Consider the following 24,921-nt stretch of genomic DNA (forward strand, 5'->3'; position numbering starts at 1 on the left):
CCCTAGTGTCACTACATTGACACAACGTCTAGTGAGTGACAGATAGGGAATGTCATGGTTACTTGCGTAACCTCCGTTCCCTGATGGAGGGAACGAGAAGTTGTGTCCCTCCTGCCACAACGCTGAACTACCCGCTGAAATGGCCGGACCTTGTCTCAGCTCCTCAGCATAAAACCTGAATGAGTGGTTGCACACCAGCTCCTTTTATACCCGTATGTCCGGGGGAGTGGCATGCAAATACCACTCGCCAATTTTCATTGGCCTTTTATCAAAGACCAGAGGTGTCTCGGGCTCCCAAGTGTGACCCCTAGTGTCACTACATCGACACAACATCTCGTTCCCTCCATCAGAGAACGGAGGTTACACAAGTAACCATGACGTTTGTGCAACATGCTATTAGTAGCACTGTAAGGAAAAGATGACCACAGTTGAATTGTGGCCAAAATTGCCTGATGGGGAATGGCACTTGTGAGTAATGTGGAAGCTACATGTGAACTTCCCATGTGATTATGTTGCGGCACTACCAGCACCAAGGTCATGGGTTAAATTCCCAGGAAATGCACATACTGATCAAATTTACAAATACAGAACTTTAAATGTAAACACAGTCAAAACACAATTTCCTTGCAATGATGGTCATAGCATGCATGAGACAGCATTGTGTGTGGTCAGTGTGTGCCACAAGATTATAAGTAGTGCAATATATGGGTTTATGTTCCAGCATTTTAGCAAAAAGCACATTTCCTCCTATTGTTAGCGGGTGTTGATACTGTCTAGGGAGAGGAGGGAGCGAGAGAGGGGGAGTGGGAACTGAGAGGGTGGGGATAGAGGCATGTTGGTGAGGATACCGGCTGGTCTGGAAAGAAAGAAAGAAAGAAGGGAGGGGAATTTCCAGGGCTCTTCAAGGCTACACTTAAAACTGCCATCTGGAGGAATGCTTCCAGTACCTTCTTTGTGTGTTTCAAAGGAGTGGACAGCCAAGATGGCCCATGCATTGCCTTTGCTGTTGTTTGCAGTGCTCAATGCTCTAAGCTGCCACAGTGAGGTGAGGGCCAGGGACCCTGACACTGAGGAGGAGGAGGCAGTAGGGCTTGGAGGATGGGCAAAGCAGATGCCTGGCACCTTTGGGACAGCTCACCTAACCAAACCACATGAGCATCAACATCACGGCATCTCAGCCTCAATGCCATCTGTTGGCACACCTCAAAACTCTGCACACCCCTCAAGAGAGACAGTACATCCACCTACACACAGAGGGTGAGTTATATTGACTTAAGATTTCAGACACAAAACATTTTATGTATGAGTTGTGTGAATTAGTTAGGGTAGATGCCATATTTAATTTGACACAAATAATAATAATAAAAAAGGCTGTTTACTGTTTTAAGGTCTTCATAATTAAGTTTTACACTGCCAGTAAAAAGTTTGGACAAACCTATGAAATGACATAAATGGAAAAAGGGAATTATGTAGTGACCAACAATTATTAAACAAATGGCATACTTATAATTAGTTATAAATTATATTAGTTTAATACAATTACATTTTAAATGGTATATTCTATCTTAAATATTATAAAATATATAATAAAAATATTAAATATATATTACAATAAAATACTTGTTATAATTATTACAATAAGATAGTATTTGTTAACCATTGTACATGCATTAAGTATTTTGAATTAACAATGAACAATTATGTTTTTACAGCATTTATTAATCTTGGTTAATGTTAACAAAAAACCTTTAATGATAAAAATGTATTAGTATATATAGAAATTAATATTAACCAAGATTAACAAGTGCTGTAAAAGTATTATTTATTTTTTAGCTTGTGTTAACTAACTTATGTACTTAATTACTGTTAATGAATATAACCATGTTGTAGTAAAGTGTTATTATCAAACAAATGTTATATTTTACATTTTTTTAAATAGCAACTCTGTACCTTGATTACAGCTCTGCACTCTCTGGTGATTCTCTCAACCAACTTAATGATGCTTTTTAAGCAGTCTTGAAGAGTTCCCATATATGCTGGAAAATATTTGGAAATACACATATTCAATGTCTTGTCAGTTGAACAATTAACACCAAGGTTTACAACAGTATCTGTCCCACACTATCTTGTTGTCATTCTCATCAAATTAAATACGGAGTCTACTTGACTAAGGTCCATAGCTCTCTCCCCCTGTTTTGAGAATGAAAAAGCAAATTAATTTGCCCTATATGCTTGATTACAGTAATCTTACAAGGAAAATTAAAGTTAAGGCTTCAGTAATCTCCACTAACACAAGAAAGATTTGCTGGGAAGGTATTGTGTGATCTGAGTTACATGATCTCCATGTAGCCAGCTAAGTTTGATTTCCAATAAACAGTCTACAGTCTCTGATGAGGGGTACTATGTGATTGGGAGGGTGCTTGTTAAGCAGCTGTTTGCTATTCTGTCTACTTCTAAAGTCTGATCTTAGATATGTTGATGATATTTTAGATATGTTAGCTGATATTTTGGTCTTATCCTAGTGACACACACAATAAAGACTCATACACATGAGGTGGAATGTTGAGTGTTGATTCTGTGGATATAGGGATCTCTGCCATGCTCTTAAATGTCTGGAACGGACTGAGCAAGCTCACTGCAGTGTAACAGCAAGGCAGAGGGCAGGTAAGGGTACAGCACTTTACAAGGGCACTTTTCCATTGTAGTCTGGACCAGAACAAAAGAATATGAGCTGAAGACGAGTCCAGAAAATACATAGGAGGAGTGCTAATCAAAAGTGTTTGGTGTTTAAAGGAAAATAAAAGGATTAAAATGAAAGAGAGATAAAAAGAGGGGCAAAGATGAAAGAAAGGTGGACAGATGAAGGATGTTCAGATGTGGGAACATGGAGACAGATTAATGATAAAGCCATAAAGCAGCAGACAGGGTTTACATTCAGTCAAACTATGACTGAATCAGTGGCTATATAGGGGCTGATGTTTTACTGGACAAAAGGAGTATCGTTCAAGGTGGCAAAGAGAGAAAACAGGACAACCCACTTTTATGTAATGCAGCGGATGCAAAAAGTAAAGTCAGCTGGAAAAAGGATGAGTAAGAAATACCACTGATATACAGTCATTTTAGGGAAATAAATAAAGCAATAAGCCATGAGAGGCTGAGAACTTCAGTGATTTTTCCACAGGTAAGGGGTGTTCTTAGGAAAGATGTGAAACATCTTGCATCTTTATATGATTTTAAAACAGTGGAATTACCAATATGATAAAAGTTCATAAAAGTTAATAATAACATAATGTAATAGCTCAGTAAAGCATTTATGCAGCTGCCAAGCAACATTGCAACTTGCCGCATTAACATAGCATCAGAAATATGATAAAAGTTCATAATACATAATATAATATAATACAATATAAAATAATATAAAAGGTTCAATAAAGAGTTACATTTATTATTAATAGTAATTAATTTATTATAATTATTATTATAGTAATGAACAATTCTTCTGTAATGTAATATAGTTAATTTTGCTTACTGTAGGCTGTTTGTGGTGCATTAATATAGCATCAGCAACATGATAAAAGTTCCTAATAATATAATATAATATAATATAATATAATATAATATAATATAATATACAATAATGTTCAGTAAAGAGGTACATTTATTATTAATAATTATCAGGATGAACAATTCTTTCGTCATTATAGGCATAATTTGCCGCTGCCAAGCAACATTGTGTTTATTGTTATTTTATAAAGGTTGTGAACGTGGTTCATCCAATCACAATTTTGAGTTTAAACTATATGTTTTATAAAGCGAGTTTTCTAAGTTTTAAAATAAGCAGACAGCAGAGAGAGAGAATTAAAGGGGGGAAAAATCCTGTTTACCTTGTTGCTTTTTCTGTCACACAGCTCTTATATAATCTTCATAATGAGAATGGCACTGTGAACTGTCCTCTGTCCTCCAGCAACACAGTTTCTGCATTATCAGCAATTATAGTGTTCATCAGTGTTATGAAACAAGACCATTACAATGCTATTATAAAACACAAAAGTGCAAGAAACACCAGTTGCTACCTTTTGAAATATATGTTGCAACTCCTCTAACGCTGGTTACGGGTTTAGGTTTTCAGAATATATTTTGTGAACTTTCTTGTCTGTTTCTGAAATATTACACCACAGAAAAACACAGACTTGCCAAAATATGATTGTGTAAGTGTAAACATTGTAATCAGTGTGGGCTCATCAGATTCTCTCTGATACAACAGAAGGGCAAAAAGCAACTGAGCTCTCTGAACGTGCACTTTAGGGTGCCATTTAAAAGCTTTTGCTAGGTGATATTATCTGTCTCTGAACATGTTTGGGAAGGGTACCACAGGAAAACACAGGGGTCTGGGAGCGTATTTCTTGCTGTAATCTCTCCTCTCAGCTTTATCTCTTCCCTGTTTTTCTTCTTTTATTTTCACAGCGCTTACAAGTCAACACTGTATTGATACTCTAAGTATTAAACTTCAATTAATTCAGGTCGTGCCGCTTAAAGCTGCACTGCATAGATTTCTTTGGCTACAACCAACAAGTCAATTTTTGAGTAAAAAAAAAAAAAAAAAGATGCTCAAAACCCGGTCCTTGTCATTACGGTAAGCCTACAATAATGATTTTTATTTTAAGAGTCAGGTCGGATTTGGCGTGAAATCGCAGGCTTACGTCATTGCATGTTGTGACAGGTAAAGGATGGGCAAGAAGGCAGGAACTGGCTGAACAATCAACATAAACTTTTAATGCATAAATGAACTTAAACAGACAGACAGACAGACAGACAGACAGACAGACATGCAACGTGACCGCGTGCATCTCTCTCTCAACCTGCGCCTCCAGCTTCCCCTTATCTCCCTCTCCCGCTGATCAGCTGATTCAGCGCCGGCCGTGCTCCATCATGGCCCAGCCATGCCCTCCTCCTCATCACACTCTTCCCCTGCCCCCCTTAAGCTTAGTTGATAATGTCAATCTTGGCAATCCAGTTTTTATTTTAAATCTTTATACTTTCAAAGACATTTAAGATTAAATCTCCTATTGACTTACATAAAAAGAATGTGTAGCCTTCAAAATGTGACTGACAGCGTTGTAATATTTGCATATTTAAATTTGACTGATCTTGGCATATATTCAGCCATTACATACATTCATGCTGATTCTTGTGTGCAGCCAAATTAAATTAATACCACGCTGAGTGTAATAATCATGGCAATGGAGTATTGAATTTACACAGATTTAAAAGCCTAAAGCACTGCTGTTTCCTTCAAGAAATGTAACTCTAGTTTGTATTTGTCTTCCTATAGAAACTGGTGCCCATACGTTAACCACCGTGTGATCACATCAGCCGTACTCTATGGCACTGAGACAAAAACAGTGAAATCAGTGAACCCATGTCCTGATGGAACTCCTGACTGCCAACTCAACAAGTGAGTCACAACAAAACTCACACAGCTCAGAACTTACATTTCACAACAATGCTATTCTTGCTATGATGATGATGATGGTGATGATGATCAGGTACAGGTTGTCCTCACGGCCTGTGTACAGGCAGAAGCAGACAGTGCTCTATGCTTTGCAGTGGAAGTGTTGCCCAGGTTATGGAGGACACAACTGCCAGGAGAAAGGTAACATTGCCATTGTACTTTGTCATTGTGCATTTGGCCATTTCACTGAAAAGGACAGACTCCAAAGAATAATTCCTTTGTGAATCATGCATTGCTATTTCTGATTCAAATCAGCTGACAGAAAAACAGAACACACGTCAGGATTGCTGAACTATTCTCAGCAAAAACGTTTTTCAGGTGTGGTATGTACAGTGTGTACAACCGCACAGCTGCAGACACTGTATGTAGGTGCATGTTAGCAGTAGAAAAAAAAATGTTGTCAGTATTTTGTCATGCAGTTATTTAGCCTCAAACAACAATGCTAGTTTCATGTGCCCAATCCCCTATGTGAAACAGTGACATATCAGCTAATCAGTTTGGTGTTTTGACTCGACTATTGATTCCTCTTCACTTTATTTATTTAAGTATTAATCTTTTCCAGTAAAACCTCCAGAAAATGAGAAGCATGTTTCAAAGTCCAGTCAGGCCCCATCAGAAAGCCAACATTCTGAAGTGTCTAAGGTTAACGACAGTGATGACTCAGGCAAGTCTGTTGTTTTGGTATGGGCAAGGCTGGCATTTCCTTCAAACTTTCATACATCACCTCCTTCTTCAAGTTTGCTTCTTTAAAATGACCTTTCTCTTTGCTTCTGACAAATGGAATATCCAGCAGGGCTTTGGCTCAGTGAGTGTCCTTCAACAGGAAAGGGAGAGTCAGCTGGCACTCATGAAAGCTAGAGTTGCAGTGCTATATATGCCAACAAGCAAAAGCAAGGAATGTGTTTAATTTAATAACAACAGAGGCACACTTCCTAAATATCTGGCAGGCAAATTTTTTTTGGCTGGCAAAACAATCAATAATTCTTTCCCAGACTATTAAAAGTGACCAAGCCTTGTGCCCCCATGCCTTTGCTTCTTGTGTGGCTTCTTAATGTTTGTTTATAACGAGTTCCATGTGTGTCAAAATGCTTTCTTTGAAACTGCTGTCAGGATTCTGTCACTTTGACATTCTGGGTTTTGTTGTGACAGGATCCTGACACTCTTGTTCTGTGTCTGTGTTGTGTTTCGTTTTCTGTCTCTGTGTGAGTGCACGGCTTCGGGTTGTAGTTTCCCTGCCGTGCGCTCTTCGGTCTGTCTTGTGTTTCATGTTCGGAGCATGGTGTCTGGATCCTGACTCTCTTGTCTGGTTCGGTTTCGGTTCTGGTGTCGGGATCCGGAGACTCATGCTCCATTCTTGTCTTTTATTAGGGTGAGTGCACTGCTCTTATGTCATCTTGGCGGCATGCACTTGCGTTTTTTTCGCAATTTTTCTCAACTGCCCTACCTATTAACTTGTTGATTTCTCTCCCTATTTTAGTCTCCTTGTGTGTGCTGTCCTGTGCCAGTTCGTCTAGTTCTCTCGTCCTGTCGGTTCTGTGTTCTGTTCTGTTTTGATCCAGCCCAGTCCGCCTGTGTGCTTACTGTCCTGGACTTTGTTTTTCCCCTACAGGGTAGTTTTTGTTTTTGGCTCTGTTTATTTTTGTTATTAATACAATAATTTGTTTCACTCTGCATTTGTGTCCTGCCTCTGCAATTTGTGACATTACGAACTAGCCAAAGAGGACCCAGCAGAGATTTATTATTTTTTTTCCTAAACCTGGTTCTCCTGCTCGCCAGCATGCAGAGCATGTTAAGAAGCTGCGCGGGGTATGGCAGGAGGACAAGTCCGTGTGGGGGTATACCCTAGAGTTTTTGCTGTTATCCTCGGGTCTGGGATACAATCAGGCCAGACTGAACCCATTAGATTTTGTGTCCCAGATCGGGGTGAGGGTGGGAGTCTTCTCGAGACTATCAAGCTCGCCATGGAGGCGGAGGAGCCTGCTGCTGACTGCCAGGAGGCGGAGGAGCCCGCTGTTGACTGCCAGGAGGTGGAGGAGCCCGCTGCTGACTTCCAGGAGGCGGAGGAGCCTGATGCTGACTTCCAGGAGGTGGAGGAGCCCGCTGCTGACTGCCAGGAGGCGGAGGAGCCCGCTGCTGACTGCCAGGAGGTGGAGGAGCCCACTGCTGACTGCCAGAAGATGGAGGAGCCCGCTGCTGACCACCAGAGGACATCGGCCGTTCCCGCAGCAGTACTTCTGACCATCTGGAGGAGGAGAAGAGGCCATTCCCCAGTCGCTGCCAGCATTTACGGCCATGGAGGCCGCTCCCTCGCTGCTGTCAGCGTCCACGGCCACAGAGGCAGTTCCTCTGCCACTGCCAGTGTCCACGGCCATGGAAGCCGTTCCCCTGCCGCTGCCAGCGCTTACGGCCCTGGAGGCTGCTCCTCGCTGCTGTCGGCATCCACGGCCACAGAGGCCATTCCTCTGCCGCTGCCAGTGTTCACGGTCATGGAGGCCATTTCCCCACCGCTGCCAGCATCCACAGCCACGGAGGCCATTCTCCTGCCACTGTCAGTGTCCACGGCCACGGAGGCCGTCCTCCTGCCGCTGCCAGCGCTCCCGACCATGCCGGCCGTCAATGAGCCTGTCCCGTTCCCTGTGGTCATCGAGTCTGTCCAGTTCCTTATATGCTATCGACGAGCCTGTCCAGTTCCCTGATGCTGTCGACCAGCCTGTCCAGTTCCCCGTGGCTGTCGACAGTTTTGTCCATTCCCCTGTGACCGGTTCTCAGCCTGATCACTCCAGCTGCTCCAGCTGTCCAGTCCCAAGTGGCCGCCGCCCAGTCTGCTGACCCCTGTCCAGCAGCTGTCGCCCAGTTTGCTGACCCCTGTCAAGCGGCCGCCACCCAGTCTGCTGACACCAGTCCAGTGGCCGCCGCCCAGTCTGCTGCCCTTCCTGTCCTTGCCACCCTCCTCTCCTCCCTCATTCCCTACCTAAAACCTCCTCCCTGGCCTCCGGACCCCACTCCCTACCTTAAACCTCCTCCCAGACCACCATTCGTGACATTTGTATTTTTAGTAAATAAAAAGGGAAACAATATTTTGTTTCATAATATTTGTCAATTTCTGGTCCTTATATTTAACTTTGGGTGGAGCATTTTGAGTGCTATAATCTTCAAGATTTTATGTGCTGTAAAAACAGAGATATAAACACCCCTCTACACTGAGCATATGAGTGTGCTCTATATTTGCCCTCAGACTTGCAATATTTTGCTCAACTTTCTTCCCACATTATCCCTCCAAATAAACTTTGTGCCTTTCCTTCTAGAAGATAAAATGGTGACTGACCTGCTAGAGGATATGAGCTGGGATGACAAACCTTTACAGGAGGCTCCCATTCGTGACTCTTCACTTCCTGTTATGTCTAACCAGAGCCCTGTTGGTAAGAACCAGAATCTGTGCTCTGCAGCAATACAGACCTGAGTATACAGCAAAAACATATTTATTGATACTTTATATCAGGCATACTGTGAAATAGTCCATTTTACCACCCTTGAGCGAACAACCAAAACTACTTTAACAATGACACCTTCCTCTGGAGGATATCCTGTCTTTCATATAAACAAACTTCACAGTGATGTAATAACCCAAAGATGTGAACAACGGGAAAGAGACCGAAAGAAGGCCAAAAAGTCACTAAACCACATGCTTATGATGAGTCATGGAATTGCTCTATTTCGAAACGGCTTTATAGCTTCTCCTGGTGAGATGTGTTTGTGTTCAAGGCCTGCAAGGAGAGGGTTATTTCTGAAGAAAGCACTATAAAAGCTCAGTCAGATGCAGTGATATTCTCAGGGGAATGTGCATTGGCAATGAGGCTGTCTGTGCAAGCTCTGATATAGAGCATTTCTCTGGCTGTGCGAGGAATCAATATGCTGATGTAGAAATAAAGACATCTTAAAGTGTGTAACCTCAAGTAAATCAAACACATAGACATATGACAAAGAGGACCCACCCTCCACCCCCATTTTTTTCTGTTCAACTTTGCATTTTCCCTTGTTAACATCTGATATGTTGGGGAGACTGGGGCTAGTTGTCATTTTTTACTCCAGTGAATATTTCTCAGGGGAGGTTTATTTTTGAGTATATTTCTGTATAGCTACATCTCTTGAAGTCTTGGCTACAAAAATAACTTTTTTAATAAAACATTTTACCATTATTGCACAGGAAAAAAAAAAAGATACATTTATTGAACACATGTTGACCTTTTGTGAAAACTTGCCCCAATAATGGGATAAATTGTCACAATGGAACCTGCCATTAAACCAGTGGTGTTGGTTTCATGTGAACATTTGGGGAGACACATTCCCCCAAAACACAATCTACACCTCCCTTTAAATCTTTGACAGAATTAAACAGCCTATTATAGACGTAACAGCTAAATTTAAAAAGTAAAACAATTATGAGGCACAGCACAATTCATGAAACAACAAAAATGGAAAAGGTAACATACAAAAATATAATTGTTTTGGCAAATATTGGAATTGCCATGATCTGACTTTTATGAAAAATACTTTTGTCCAAAGAACATATTAAATCATTTTGGTAAAAATCTGCCTTCATATAGTTGACCTTTGCCCAACGTTTGCCAGAGAGGTTTGAATAAGTTCGCTTTTTTACCCAAGGGCAAACAAAAATATATTAGAACAAAGTTTTCCTAAAAATTGATGGCAACACTTGTGGACAGCAGGAAAAATTTGTTAAATTTTAAATATTAGCATAATATAATGGTAATAGTAATGGCCAGCATCATCCAATCACTGCCAACCATGTTAAATTAAACTTATACATTATAAATTCTGAATCTATATACTGATTACCATGTCTGCCAAACATGTTGAGTGGTTCAGATATCTATCATCTGTAGCCTGAAACTGAACTTTTGATAAGAAGTTTGGATTGAACACACGTTCCTGCATAGAGAGCTATAGGATGCTCCCTGGCTCCCTATTTAGTTAATGTCTTCACCTCCAGTACACTGTCTGTCTGCACCGGTCTCAGAACAGTTCAAAATACACCTTATTTAAATGCTAACTCCATATAAAGCCTCTAAAGCAATATTTTTAAGCTTTTGGATGAACCCATTGATTCTCAATGTGAAAATGCACATTAGATATAGGATTTCTAAGGAAAAATGCGCTAAAGTACACATTAGTGTACATTGTGTTTAGCAGCATGGTGTTTCGCAATAAATTACTCAAATTTTAAAAATGGCAATGTAAAAACATAATTAGGTTTCTTACCAGATGAAGTTTTGTTGGCATTTCTCCCAAAGACAAACGCCACTGTGATTGGCACCATGTTGTTTTGTCACATGACGTATGTCGAAAGATTAACCCTTTACTGACAGCACAGAGTCTCCTGAACTGAGATAAAGTGTTGCGTATAGTAAAGCCAAAATACAATGTACACGCATGTGTACGCGGGGTCACACAAAGCTACAGAAAACACACTTTTGCACAACTGAACTTCTGACTCCAAATCTTATCATTACTGAGATATAGCCCTTGTGATAACTTTCCCTGTGTGACAACTAGCCCCAGTCTCGCCTATTTTAAATCTTAATGCTGCAACATTTAGAGAGTCTTGTTATTGATGCTCCAGGTGCCAGAGAAGGGATCCCTACCTCTCAGCCTTTGCCGCTTCTTGATTCATCCATACTGCTGTCAATGCATCAGTTAATGTCAACTATGATGAATCAGCTTCAGCCAGTGCTGGAAAGCTTCAATCAGACACTGATGCATCTCTCTAGTCAGGTGGATATACTATCTCAGGACTTGCAGCAGTTGCGACTCGAACAAGAAGACAACAGGTCCAACAGAGGTGAGGCTCACAGTGGAGCATTTGAGGAGACACTAGATCTCCAGGTCAGACAAATGAAAACCCAACTGGATACACAGAGAGCCCAGATGGAGAAAGCATTGCAGACCCAGCAAGAATTGCTCCACCACAACATAACAAAACTGAAGGAAGAGATGGATGATCAGATCAGACAGAGCATGGATGCACAGGTCATTCACAACTACATCAAATACAGTAATGTAATAGGCATAATTTTCAGAACTATGAGGAATGATCCCTGGTTTCATATAATGACACTTACATTTTTGCAAAATGATTTTGCAGATTCCTAATTAAATTAACATTTTCTTTCACACAAATTACATGTAAGAGGGCAGATTAACAGATCATAAAATGTTTGGCCTTAAAGGAATAGTTCACCTAAAAATGAGAATTCTGTCATAATTTACTCACCCTTATTCCATCCCAGATGTGTATGACTTTCTTTTTTCAGCAGAAAACAAATTAAGATTTTGAGGAGAATATCTCAGCTCTGTTGATCCATACAATGCAAGTGAATGGGTGGCAAAATTGTAAAGTTCCAAACATCACATAGGTCATCATAAAAGTAATCCATAAGACTCCAGTGGTTAAATCAATGTCTTTAGAAGTGATTTGTTAGGTGTGGTTGAGAAACAGATCAATATTTTAGTCAATTTGCACTATAATTCTCCTCCCTGCTAAGTCAATCTCCACTTTCACTTTCACTTTCTTCTTCTTCTTGTGTTTTGGTTATTCACATTCTTCATGCATATGCCCCCTACTGGGAAGGAAGAAGAATTTATAGCAAAAAAGGACTTAAATATGAATCTGTTTCTCACCCACACCTATAATATCACTTCTGAAAATATGGAATTAACCACTGGAGTTTTATGGATTACTTTTATGCTGCCTTTATGTGCTTTTTGGAGTGTCAAAATTTTGGCAACCTTTCACTTGCATTGTATGGAAAAAACAGAGCTGAAATATTCTTCTAAATATCTTTGTTTGTGTTCTGCAGAAGAAAGAAAGTCATACACATCTGGGATGGCATGAGGGTGAGTAAATTATGAGAGAATTTAAATTTTTTGGTGAACTACCCCTTTAAACCTCACGCAGTGCTATTTTATCACATAGAATCAAAATGAATAAAATGCATGACTTACAAGGTGATACATTTTAACGTTTGTATTACATAACCAACAATATTTATCTGCTCAACTGATAGAGTGATGCACTTGCGAAGCAAAGGACCATGGTATGAATCCTGAAGAGCTTGCAAGTCGACACGTGAGCTGAAATTGTCATAGGAGAGTCACGGAATGATGTAGTTGTAATGATGTATTAATTTTAAAACATTCATGGTAACACTTTCTATGAAGCCCATATTTATAATGCATTGTAAAGGCTTTATAATGCATTAGTAATGGCTCATAATACACCTTACAATATATTATAACTTCTCCTAAATAATTATAACCACAGTTATAATACATTATAATACTTACCTATTCAAAGTTATACCTTAGAGTATAATGCTTTATAACACAAGCAACATCCAGTTTTTTTCTGCAGTATTTATAATATTTGTGTGTGTGTGTGTGTGTGTGTTATACAGTATATAATAGGTTTGCTTTAAGTAAAGTGACAAAAGCAATGTCTTCTTATAAACATCCAAAAGATATTTAAATTGGTTATAAGACATTACAAGTCATGATGGAAGTTATATACCTTACACATGCACAAAATACAAAATATATTAACCTTCTCAAATAATACTTGAGAAGGTTCAAATATATCAGAAACTCCCTCTTGATAATTTTTTTTTATGTTGGTCACACATGTTGCCAATCTTCTTGGGTGTAAACACAAACACAAAAATCAAACTTATTCTATATTGGACTCTATTCAATAAACTTTAATGTTTGTGCATCTTATTTGAAAACTTATTTTATAAATAACTTCCATTGTGTAAGTTTGACTTGTAATGTATTGTATGTTTCAAGTTTATGTTGTAATGTGTTGTATGTTACAAGTTTGTTATGACTGTTTATAAGAAGATATTGCTTTTGAAACTTAAAACAGACAAAGACCACTTATAATATGATCATGTCAAAAAGCCTTTTGACTGTTTACGCTATTCTGCTTTTGTATGACAGCACTTATACCTTTAACTTTATTAGCTTCTGTTGCGTTAAAATTGGATGTTGCTTGTGTTATAATGCATTATACTATGAATAGGTAATTATTATAATGTATTATAATTGTGGTTATAATTATTTATGAGAAGTTATAACTTATTATAAGGTGTATTATGAGACATTATGAATGCTGTATAATGCATGTATAATGCCATAACAATGCATTATAAATATGGAGTTATAGAAAGTGTTACCAACCTCATCTGTTTTTTTATCTCACATATGCTTTTTATGACACTAACGGTTAGGGTTAGGGTTTAGGGTAAGGTGGTAGGTTTTCTTGATTTAAAACAGAGCATTAAACTTAAAAAGCTCATCTGTTTGGGAGAACATTTAACTTGCTTTTAGCGCCATTCAGTGGATATTTCACCTCGGAACTACCGCAGTAGGAGCTACGTAATTTTTGCGAAAATATCGCCACAGTCATGTAGTTTTCACGAGATAAGGCTTGAATAATACAAATTCTTAACCTATAGTAGAACTTCATGATATATATATGAATTACAGAGGGGTTCAAAAGGCTGTGTCCACATGGAAAATCTGGCCTTCAAAATCTAAAGAGCAAAACAAGATGCTCATAGAAACATTTTCAGATCATAATGGGATAACATGGATCATCAGGTTTTGCACAAACTTGTGGAGACCATGCCAGCTCAAGTTTATGCTGTCATTAAAACAAAAGGGAAACATACCAAATAAGAAATTCTTAAATTCATGTTTTTCAATTAAACTTTTCACTCAAGTTGTTATGCTTATAATTTGTTATCAAAACTGTATTACATAAAATAAATGCAAAATAGATGCATTTTCACAAGTATACGCAGACTTTTGAACCCCTCTGTATGTTTTTGGTGTTATACCAACAGGTAAATCTCCAGTCTCTAACTGGCTTGGTTGAGGAGGTGAGACTTGACCAGAAGAGGCTGGAAAAGGCATTGCAGAGAGAGCATGTGGAGTCTGGCAAACAGAGTGGAAGCCAGCCAGCACAGGATTCAAGAATGTGGCAAGCCATCACTCGACTGGATGAGAATGCACAAAGCAACTCTGCACAGCTCAGCAGCTTGTCCGAGACCTCAAAAGACACAGCCAGAGCTGTAGAGGACCTGCAAACAGAACTACTGACCCTGCAACAGAGAGTAGAGAAGGTCAAACAGCGCTCGGAGGTTCACTTTGCAGAGATAGGTCTGGAGGTGGAGGCCACCCGCGTCAGGGTGCTTAACAGCATTAGTGAGCTTACAACTAATGTAAGTGCACATGACGGTCAGTTGACAGAAATAGAGCTCAACTTGTACAACATTTATAATCAGCTACAAAGAAACGATTCACCAACTGCAGAGCAGGCCTGTAACTGTAAGTCAATTGGAGATTCACTGGTTAGATTGGAACTGGAAGTGGCTAATGTGACACAATTAGCAATGGAAAACCAGCTTGCACTTGAGAATGCAGAGCTAGAGAGGAATCAGGGACTTTGGGCCACTGAAATAGAAGATCTCCATCAGGGTCTGCTGAATATGAAAGAATCACTTGCTTTTGAGCAAGGTAGAAGCCGGATTCTCAACGACAACATGTCCCAGCTAAAGGCTTCACTTCTGCACAGCCAACAGGAGATCCGTGACCTGAGAGAGAGGGATGAGGCCAAGTTGATTGAAATCAGAGGCCTATCCGCCACATTTTCTTCACTCCTGAATGATGCTGTACGCCACTCTGAAGTCTTGGAAGTGCTACTAGGAGAGGAGGTTTTGGAATTCACTCACTGGTCACATAACCAACAGAAAGAGTTCAGTATCCCGAATCTTCTACAGAAAATGCACTTGATGCAGCAAAAGATTGCGAGCCATGATAGGAGTCTGGTCTCTCTGCGGAGGAAGCATCCTGAGAAAGATGTGATGAATAGTGATGACCCTGTGGCGTACTCAAAGTGGACCAACACAAAGAGCCAAGTGAGGGACTTAGATAGCCACCAGGCTTCTTTAACGGATCCTCCTACTGGAGAAGATGATGTGGACTACTCAGTCAGTGACTTCTGGAGTCTGGGAAAACAGGTGGAGCAATTAGCAGGTAGAGTATACCTGCTGGAAGAGCGCTGCGGCAACTGCACGGAGCCCTCTGGCGGTTCTGTTGTAGAACTGCAGGCAAATGTCACATCCCTAAATCAAAGCCTGGAGAATCATTTGAGAACGTTTCAAAAACTGTTCAGTCAAACAGAAGAATTTACCAGCTCGGCAAGAAGCCTGAATTTGGATGAGGTTTGGAAGCTGGTCAGGAGGAAAGAAGGAAAGAAAAGAAGGGGCCACCAAAACCAAGAACAGTTGGAGAGAGGAGGAGAAAAATCTTCCAGTAGGCGAAGCAAAAGATACAGTGAAGCAGGTAAGAGCTCTCATTAATATTGTTATAGTTTCATTTGCCAAGAATCTTGAGAAACAAGGGCTGCACCCGAAAGCTGAAAATTGCTGCCTTCAGAGGCTGTATACGGAGGTAGGAAGGCATCGAAACACATTCTGTCTTCTGAGATACCTTCACCTGGGCTGTTGCAGAAATGCATACTTTCCAACTATGCAGTGTGCCAAAAATGGTATGTCAATGGAGTGTGGTGTCCAAAACCTCAGTATTCATAAAAGAGTATGTGAGAAATACCTGGATGACCTACTACATCCTGTGAGATTCAAAATGCTGAATTTAAAAAAAAAAACTACAGGGGAGCTGTGTGTCCGCTGGCTCATTTCAACCGTAAGTGCTATATTATACAAAGAAAGTTGCTCTCTGTGGTTAAATTATGCTTATTTAACAAAACTAGAGTACAAATTATTTTCACGGTTGTTGTAATTTTGTCATATATTCGGGTCACCGGACTATGCCCACGTTCCCGGATAAAGTATGTCTGGGAATGCATTCATACTACTCAACTGCATACCTAAAGAATGTACTTTTTTACTGTTTGACAGGGTTCCCACGCATCCTGGAAAACCTGAAATTTTGCAATGCGCTTTTCCAGTCATGGACAAGTAATGGAAAATGACAAAAATACCTAAATGCCCTGGAAAATAATTATTTGTCCTGGAAAATATTTTAATATAATGAAACTGTTTGACTATTGCTAATAAGGTTTGTGCTACATGTACAAAACCATACTAAAGATCGGGACTCGGATAGGTGTCAAATACACAAATACGTATAGTTTTGTCACTACCGGCAGCTGCACATTGTGAAACAAAATCAACGGTTGACTGTCATGAACGAAGCCCTATCACGTAGATTCAATGACAATAGTCGGACTGCTGATTTATTTTAAAATGAATTCACACCCAGAAGTGGTAGCGTGGTGATGCGGCCTTTACACCTTGGGATGTGAATTTACTTTTAATAATTTAGCGATTGGAGTCCACTTATAAACCCCACATGTAGGACCCTATGATTTCCGTGATGCGGAAAACACAGACAGAATCACTAAATCCAGTCATAAGAATGGCATTAGTTATAAAACACAGAATGTCAAGGAATTTGAGATATTTGGGATGAAAATTAATGTCTAAATGCACAATTAATCAAATTAAATTTGCAATATGTCCTAGTGTGATTATTAAACCACAAAATGCTGTGATTTTATTGAATAAATATAGAATCTGCATGTGCTGCACACATCAGAATGAATGTGCTCATACAATAAAAACACCTCATCATGATCACCACGCGCGCCCTTGTGTGTGTTTAGTAGATGACAGAGACCACAGCACTCTGAAGCGTGCAGCACATACAGACTATATACTGTTATGTACAGCTTTTGGGGGTTTAATAATCACACTGGCCCATGAAACAAACTGCTTATCCAGAGGTGAAAACTGCTGTCAAAAACACATAAAGGCAAAAAATAAAAGCTTGTGTGAAATGGCAAAATAAATAAATAAAAAAAGGACAACAATATACAGTATTACTTCTGTATAATAATGCAATGTTTACTGTAATTAAATAATAATAATAATAAAGAAATCTCACATCTGTGATGTTCTGTTGTGCAGCAATTTATTTGACAAAAAAATATCTCGTGTTGTTTCAGATTGTGCTGTGAGGATTTTGTATAAAAGCACTTCATTTGATAAAAAATTAAAAATTCCATTTTCATTTGATTAAAGTTTTAATTAATTCATTTCAAGAGACACCATTTTGATAATAACATTTTATTTACCTGTCAAATACAGAATTCAGAAAAAATAGCCATCAAATGACCACGATATACAGGTGCATCTCAATAAATTAGAATGTCGTGGAAAAGTTCATTTATTTCAGTAATTCAACTCAAATTGTGAAACTTGTGTATTAAATAAATTAAATGCACACAGACTGAAGTAGTTTAAGTCTTTGGTTCTTTTAATTGTGATGATTTTGGCTCACATTTAACAAAAACCCACCAATTCACTATCTCAAAAAATTAGAATATGGTGACATGCCAATCAGCTAATCAACTCAAAACACCTGCAAAGTTTCCTGAGCCTTCAAAATGGTCTCTCAGTTTGGTTCACTAGGCTACACAATCATGGGGAAGACTGCTGATCTGACAGTTGTCCAGAAGACAATCATTGACACCCTTCACAAGGAGGGTAAGCCACAAACATTCATTGCCAAAGAAGCTGGCTGTTCACAGAGTGCTGTATCCAAGCATGTTAACAGAAAGTTGATTGGAAGGAAAAAGTGTGGAAGAAAAAGATGCACAACCAACCGAGAGAACCGCAGCCTTATGAGGATTGTCAAGAAAAATCGATTCAAGAATTTGGGTGAACTTCACAAGGAATGGACTGAGGCTGGGGTCAAGGCATCAAGAGCCACCACACACAGATGTGTCAAGGAATTTGGCTACAGTTGTTGTATTCCTCTTGTTAAGCCACTCCTGAACCACAGACAATGTCAGAGGCGTCTTACATGGGCTAAGGAGAAGAAGAACTGGACTGTTGCCCAGTGGTCCAAAGTCCTCTTTTCAGATGAGAGCAAGTTTTGTATTTCATTTGGAAACCAAGGTCCTAGAGTCTGGAGGAAGGGTGGAGAAGCTCATAGCCCAAGTTGCTTGAAGTCCAGTGTTAAGTTTCCACAGTCTGTGATGATTTGGGATGCAATGTCATCTGCTGGTGTTGGTCCATTGTGTTTTTTGAAAACCAAAGTCACTGCACCCATTTACCAAGAAATGTTGGAGCACTTCATGCTTCCTTCTGCTGACCAGCTTTTTAAAGATGCTGATTTCATTTTCCAGCAGGATTTGGCACCTGCCCACACTGCCAAAAGCACCAAAAGTTGGTTAAATGACCATGGTGTTGGTGTGCTTGACTGGCCAGCAAACTCACCAGACCTGAACCCCATAGAGAATCTATGGGGTATTGTCAGGAGGAAAATGAGAAACAAGAGACCAAAAAATGCAGATGAGCTGAAGGCCACTGTCAAAGAAACCTGGGCTTCCATACCACCTCAGCAGTGCCACAAACTGATCACCTCCATGCCACGCCGAATTGAGGCAGTAATTAAAGCAAAAGGAGCCACCACCAAGTATTGAGTACATATACAGTAAATGAACATACTTTCCAGAAGGCCAACAATTCACTAAAAATGTTTTTTTATTGGTCTTATGATGTATTCTAATTTTTTGAGATAGTGAATTGGTGGGTTTTTGTTAAATGTGAGCCAAAATCATCACAATGAAAAGAACCAAAGACTTAAACTACTTCAGTCTGTGTGCATTGAATTTATTTAATACACGAGTTTCACAATTTGAGTTGAATTACTGAAATAAATGAACTTTTCCACGACATTCTAATTTATTGAGATGCACCTGTACATCATGATCTTTCTTGAAATGAGTGGGAACCCTGTCCGAGAAGAACGTTCTTCATGAACAATTTCTAGTGTGAAATAATCATTGTAGTTTCTAAGTATTAGCTTTAAAGCTCAGCAGAATTAGTTTTAGATCATTAGACAAGATGTTATGGTGACTTGGAAGGTTGTCCTCATGAGGTGCCTTCATATGCAAATCACTGCTTGTCAAATCATTGACTGAATGGGCAGTGAGCCTGCTTTAGCTTTTGGTTGCAGCCAAGAATGAAGACATTGTGGACAGACTTTCCGAGTCTTGTACACACACTGTGCACAAACACTGCCCCTCCATGGACAACCCTTTAACTACATCATGACAAAGCATTTATTTTTTCTTTAATCAGAAATTAAGGTATTTCAAGAACAAAATTTAAAGCTTGATTAATCTCTTTAGAACATGCTTCACTACAACATTCCCCAGTTGTGTTCATCACAAGCCTCGATCACAGCAGAGGGCCAAACGGGGACCTCAGGTCAAGAAATGTGTCTGTGAACCACGATGCTGCTTTCAGTGCTACATCAGAGGTGTTCCAGGCACCTGTGACTGGACTTTATCTCTTCCTAGTGACATTAGACTTTGAAAGAGGACATTCATTGGCTGTACTGAAGCGCAGTGGAGTTCCAGTGGCATCCCTCAGACAGGAACAGCGGGAGAAGGGCGGGACAGTGAGTCGAGGCTGCCTGCTGGAGCTTCGGCAAGGGGAGACAGTGACACTAGAAATGATGCATGGATCATTACGAAAAACACAGCCAGGGGATAACACACTGTCTGGATTATTGCTCTTCATTACAGAGTACAAGGACATGCAGTGAAGAGAACTGAATGAGAGACAAACACATGGGAGATTAGAGTTCTTGAGCCTTCACCTCCTGACATGCTGTATTTCGCATTTATCCCTTTGTTGAAGGTGCGGAAAATACTTGTGTTAATAATAATACAAATAAAATTTGATGTTTCATTACTGGCTTTGGAATAATACTGTGAGAACACAATAAATTTTAGTCAAAAGTGGAGGACAATTTTAAAGCAGGAACATTACAATGCAACCATACTGCCATCTTATGTTATTCTATTGGTATTTATAATGTAAGAAATTATATATATATATATATATACAGTATATATATAAATAAAAGAGCCCAGTATGGAAACCAGTTCATTAATATCACTAGGGTGATATTAGTAAATGGTACCAAAACTTAGGATAAAATCCTACTCAAAATAATCATCATATAATTCATTACCACGCATTCAAATGACAACATTCAAAGCATATGACAAATAAAGAGAAAAACCATAATGATTGTGTACTAAAATAAGGTAATTTACTTAAAAATGAATACACTGGACACATTTTATTTACTGAACAGCTTTTCTTGGTAAACATAAGGCACCTCTCATAAAACCAGATGTTGTGCACAAAACAAATAAAAAGTTCATATTATTCAAGCCATTTTACATCGTTTCCATTACACATTAAATAATAAAGAAAAAATGTTGTGGAGTCATTTATCTCAACTTTTTTTACAGATGAGTTTAAAGGCATAGTTCACCCAAAAATTATAATTCACTCTTCATTTACTCACCCTCATGCCATCCCAGATGTCTATGAATTTCTTTCCTCTCCTGAACACAGACGAAGATATTTTGAAGAACGTATGCACATGGTGTCCATACAATGCAAGCAAGTCAATGAGGTCCAAAACTTTCAAGCTCCAAATAGGACATAAAGGCAGCATAAAGGTAATCCATATGACTCAAGTGGTGTAATCCACATCCAAGTTATATTCTTAGGGTAAGAAACACATCAAAAGTCCTTATTCACAATAAATCTTGACATCTGGCCCAATTTGAACACAGTGCAGTTTTTAGTGACATTGCATTTTCATGTTCTAGTGCTTACTATCAACCTTTTGCCAACCACTGTATATTTTAAAAGTACCACAAAAAAACTCCACCTGCGACTCTATCATATTACCTTGTGCCTGCATTTTCAAACTATCCTGGTTTGTGTACAGTGTTCTATGCATGCGTCAAATGTGTGGAAGTGTGTTAACAGGCTTCTTTCGTGACCATGCCAAGGAAACTGTGAATGTCAAGATTTATAGTGAAAAAGGACTTAAATTTTGGTCCATTTATCACCCAAATTGATCGTATCACTTCTGAAAACATGGATTAAACCACTTGAGTCATGTGGATTACTTTTATGCTGCCTTTATGTCCTTTTTGGTGCTTGAAAGTTTTGGACCCCATTGACAAAATCACATATCTCAATCACAATATCTTTCTTTGTGTTCCACAGAAGAAATGAAGTCATATGTGTTTGGGATGGCATGAGGGTGAGTATATTATGAGAGAATTACTATTTTTGAGCAAACTATTCCTTTAAATGAGCTAAAATGTGATTTCACAAGGTAACTGCATGATTGTAATGGACAGACTAAGCTTGAGCATAGAGCTACAGCCCAAACAATGAGAAAACACTTACATACAAGGTTGTACCTTTCCACAAATGCAATGGCGGAAGCTATGATGTCAAAGAACCCTGATTTTGAAGTTAAAACTGCATTGCTCACAAGTACCAATAATGCAGTATATCAGTCATATTGATTTAAATTTTTGACAAAGCTTTTCTGCAAAAACGTTTACATGAAGTCTCGCAAAACAAAGAATTTCTTTCTTTTCATGTACACTGCCTGGCCCAAAAAAGTAGGCGTTTGGATTTAAATAATGTATCATGCAAAGAAAAGTGATTACTTAACTACAGTCTCGCATAGTCAGACCTATATCCACACTTTGTTTTAGCCCTGTTCCAGCACTGGAGAGTCAAATATAATATACAGTCTCAAAGTTTGTAGTAAAACAATCATAACTGTGTAATTTTAATTATGCTACCTCATCTGTCATCATGATGCCAGTGAATCACGTTCAGTCTCTTTGTACGTTATGTCATTGTTTTGGTCCATGAGTGTGTGCACGAGTGCGAGCGCAAGCAACTTGTAGCTGGTTGCAGTTCTTTTAACGGCCACAGGTGTCATTAATAACAAGGGTTTCTGAATCTTACATACTGCACTTTTAAGAGCCTATGGTTGGATCATTATTGCAGTGATTAAAATGTTTCAGATGGCAACAATTCTTTTAACCCTAACTGATGCCATGTGTAGCTTCTCATTTCTTAAACAACCATGTCAGAAGACGTATCACGTGGTTGTGGAGAAGATGTTACAGTTTCAGAAGGGGCAAATTATTGGCCTGCATCAAGCAAAGAAAACATTGCTTAAATCACTGCATTTCCACATGCACGTGATGAGAACTTACAGGATTGGGACTAAACAGCTGTGTGGCCACAAGAAAGCCACTTGTTAGTGAGGCTAATCGGAAAAAACGACTTCAATTTGCTAGGGAGCATAAAGATTGGACTGCGGCGCAATGGAAAGAGGTCATGTGGTCTGATGAGTCCAGATTTACCCTATTCCAAAGCGATGGGCGCATCAGGTTAAGCGCATGAAGCAATGCACCCATCATGCATAGTGTCCACTGTACAAGCCTCTGGAGGCAGTGTTATGATCCAGGGTTGCTTCAATTGGTCAGGTCTAGGCTCAGCAACGTACTGCGGCAATAAAATGAAGTTAGCTGACTACCGGAATGTAGTGAATGGCCAGGTTATCCCATCAATGGATTTTTTTCTTCCCTGACGGCACGGGCATATTCCAGGATGACAATGCCAAGATTCGTCGGGCTCATATTGTGAAAGAGTGGTTCAGGGAGCATGAGGAATCATTTTCACACATGAATTGGCCACCACAGAGTCCTGACCTTAACCCCATTGAAAGTCTTTGGGATGTGCTGGAGGAGACTTTACAAAGTGGTTCGACTCTCCCGTCGTCAATACAAGATCTCGGCCAAAAATGTATGTAACTCTGGACAGAAATAAATGTTGTGACGTTGCATAAGGTTGTCGAAACAATGCCACGACGCATGCGCACCATAATCAAAGTTAAAGGCAGTCCAACGAAATATTAGAGTTTTGGCCAGGCAGTGTACTATTTACAGATGACGGTTCTAGTTGTACACACTGGAGGAAAACATGTGAGAGCAAATGAGAAATAATAATTCACACCCACATATTGATAAAAAGTCCTTAAAAACATTTGTTGTTTGCAAGAATAGTGTTAACAGTCCTGCAAGTAAAGTTTCTTAACTTGATAATTCATCCTATATGACATAAATAGCACATGCATTTGCTTTATCACATTAGACATTTATGAGATTCTAAATTTGAGGAATCAGTCACATGATTCCCAAGTGGTGACAACATTAGTTCAAGGCAAAACCATTTAAATAAAGCATTAAAAACAGACATCAAACCTGACTGTGATGAATCAGATGTGGATGACTTAAAGGATAAAATAAAACATAAGTTATGTGGCATATGAGAGCTGTGCGTATCCATATGCACCAGTGGACCTACAATAAGCCAGATCAGATCTGTCACCATCCTCTAGCTGAAAAGACCTATTACGGCTGCAGCTTTGGCAATCTTTGACCAGTGGCATTTCACTGCTTCAAGCCAGTGCTGGAGTTATAATCACATTACTCCAATCACTGCACCAGAGCACAACTTCCTTTTCCCTAGAAGTGAATACATTTCTAACACCAACCTTATTGCTAGCATCCATTTCTGTATTTGAACATCTAATGGACAAGATTAGAAACTTAAGTATTTAAAGGAATAATTCTTCAAAAAAGCTACAAATTAAAACATCATTATGTAGTAAATGGGTAATTTTTTGTTTTATACACATACTTTATATGATAATATGGGACATGGGTCAATTGCATTAAATAGAGTGCATTCTCTCGTGCAGTTTTGGTGTCCAAAACTGCACACAGTTCAAATGCAGAGTGGCCATTTTGTGAGGGTAAGCCACACCGCAGCACATCCCAAGCATATGACTGGGGGGTGATCACAAGTCTAAATATTACCCCGCCCCCCCCATTTATGTCCACCTCTCAATCTAAAACAGATGGGTCAGTCCTTAGCTTTCTCCCAAATGCACCTGAAACATGACTTAATTACTGCACTCCAATGGCAAATGCTGCCATCATACCATTCCATACAGACGTATCGTATTACACTGCTTTCACAGAAAGCACTATAAGCTGATAATTTCACTCCCAATCTATAAAAGAGTGCCTGAAGTAAAGAAGGAAAAAAGTATGTAGACGGAGATGATGTGAGTACCAATCCCTGAAGTTTGGGAGTGGAAAGCTGGACAGATGACTATAGTTTTGCCATTACTTCCCTGTGGATGCGCTTTGACACGTAATGTCCAGCAGAGGGTGCTAAATGATACTAAGAGTGTAACTGCAACAGGGCGAGGAATCGCAGCCAGACAGGGAGGTAAATGTTCTGCTCTGCAATGTTCCCACAGATCTGTTTAGGAACAGAGTCAATCATTCTTGATGTGAGCATAAATATCTCCATGATTTATCTCAG

At 39.4% G+C, this 24,921-nt stretch overlaps 1 protein-coding gene across 2 annotated transcripts; it reads left to right on the plus strand.

Annotated features, from left to right (window-relative positions):
• Window positions 1-732: 732 nt before the first annotated feature.
• LOC127423585 (multimerin-2-like) lies at window positions 733-20,242 on the plus strand. Of its 2 annotated transcripts, XM_051668028.1 has the most exons (8): window positions 733-1,257; window positions 5,333-5,455; window positions 5,547-5,653; window positions 6,075-6,176; window positions 8,818-8,931; window positions 11,154-11,560; window positions 14,437-15,937; window positions 19,815-20,242. In XM_051668028.1, the coding sequence occupies exons 1-8, from the start codon at window positions 833-835 to the stop codon at window positions 20,231-20,233; spliced, it is 3,198 nt and encodes a 1,065-aa protein (XP_051523988.1). In that variant the 5' UTR covers window positions 733-832; the 3' UTR covers window positions 20,234-20,242. The 2 variants fall into 2 exon arrangements, with proteins under 2 accessions (XP_051523988.1, XP_051523989.1); XM_051668029.1 differs by lacking the exon at window positions 6,075-6,176 and having other exon boundaries at window positions 734-1,257.
• Window positions 20,243-24,921: the final 4,679 nt, after the last annotated feature.

Source organism: Myxocyprinus asiaticus, chromosome 32 (assembly GCF_019703515.2).
Source record: "Myxocyprinus asiaticus isolate MX2 ecotype Aquarium Trade chromosome 32, UBuf_Myxa_2, whole genome shotgun sequence".
NCBI classification, from domain to species: domain Eukaryota; kingdom Metazoa; phylum Chordata; class Actinopteri; order Cypriniformes; family Catostomidae; genus Myxocyprinus; species Myxocyprinus asiaticus.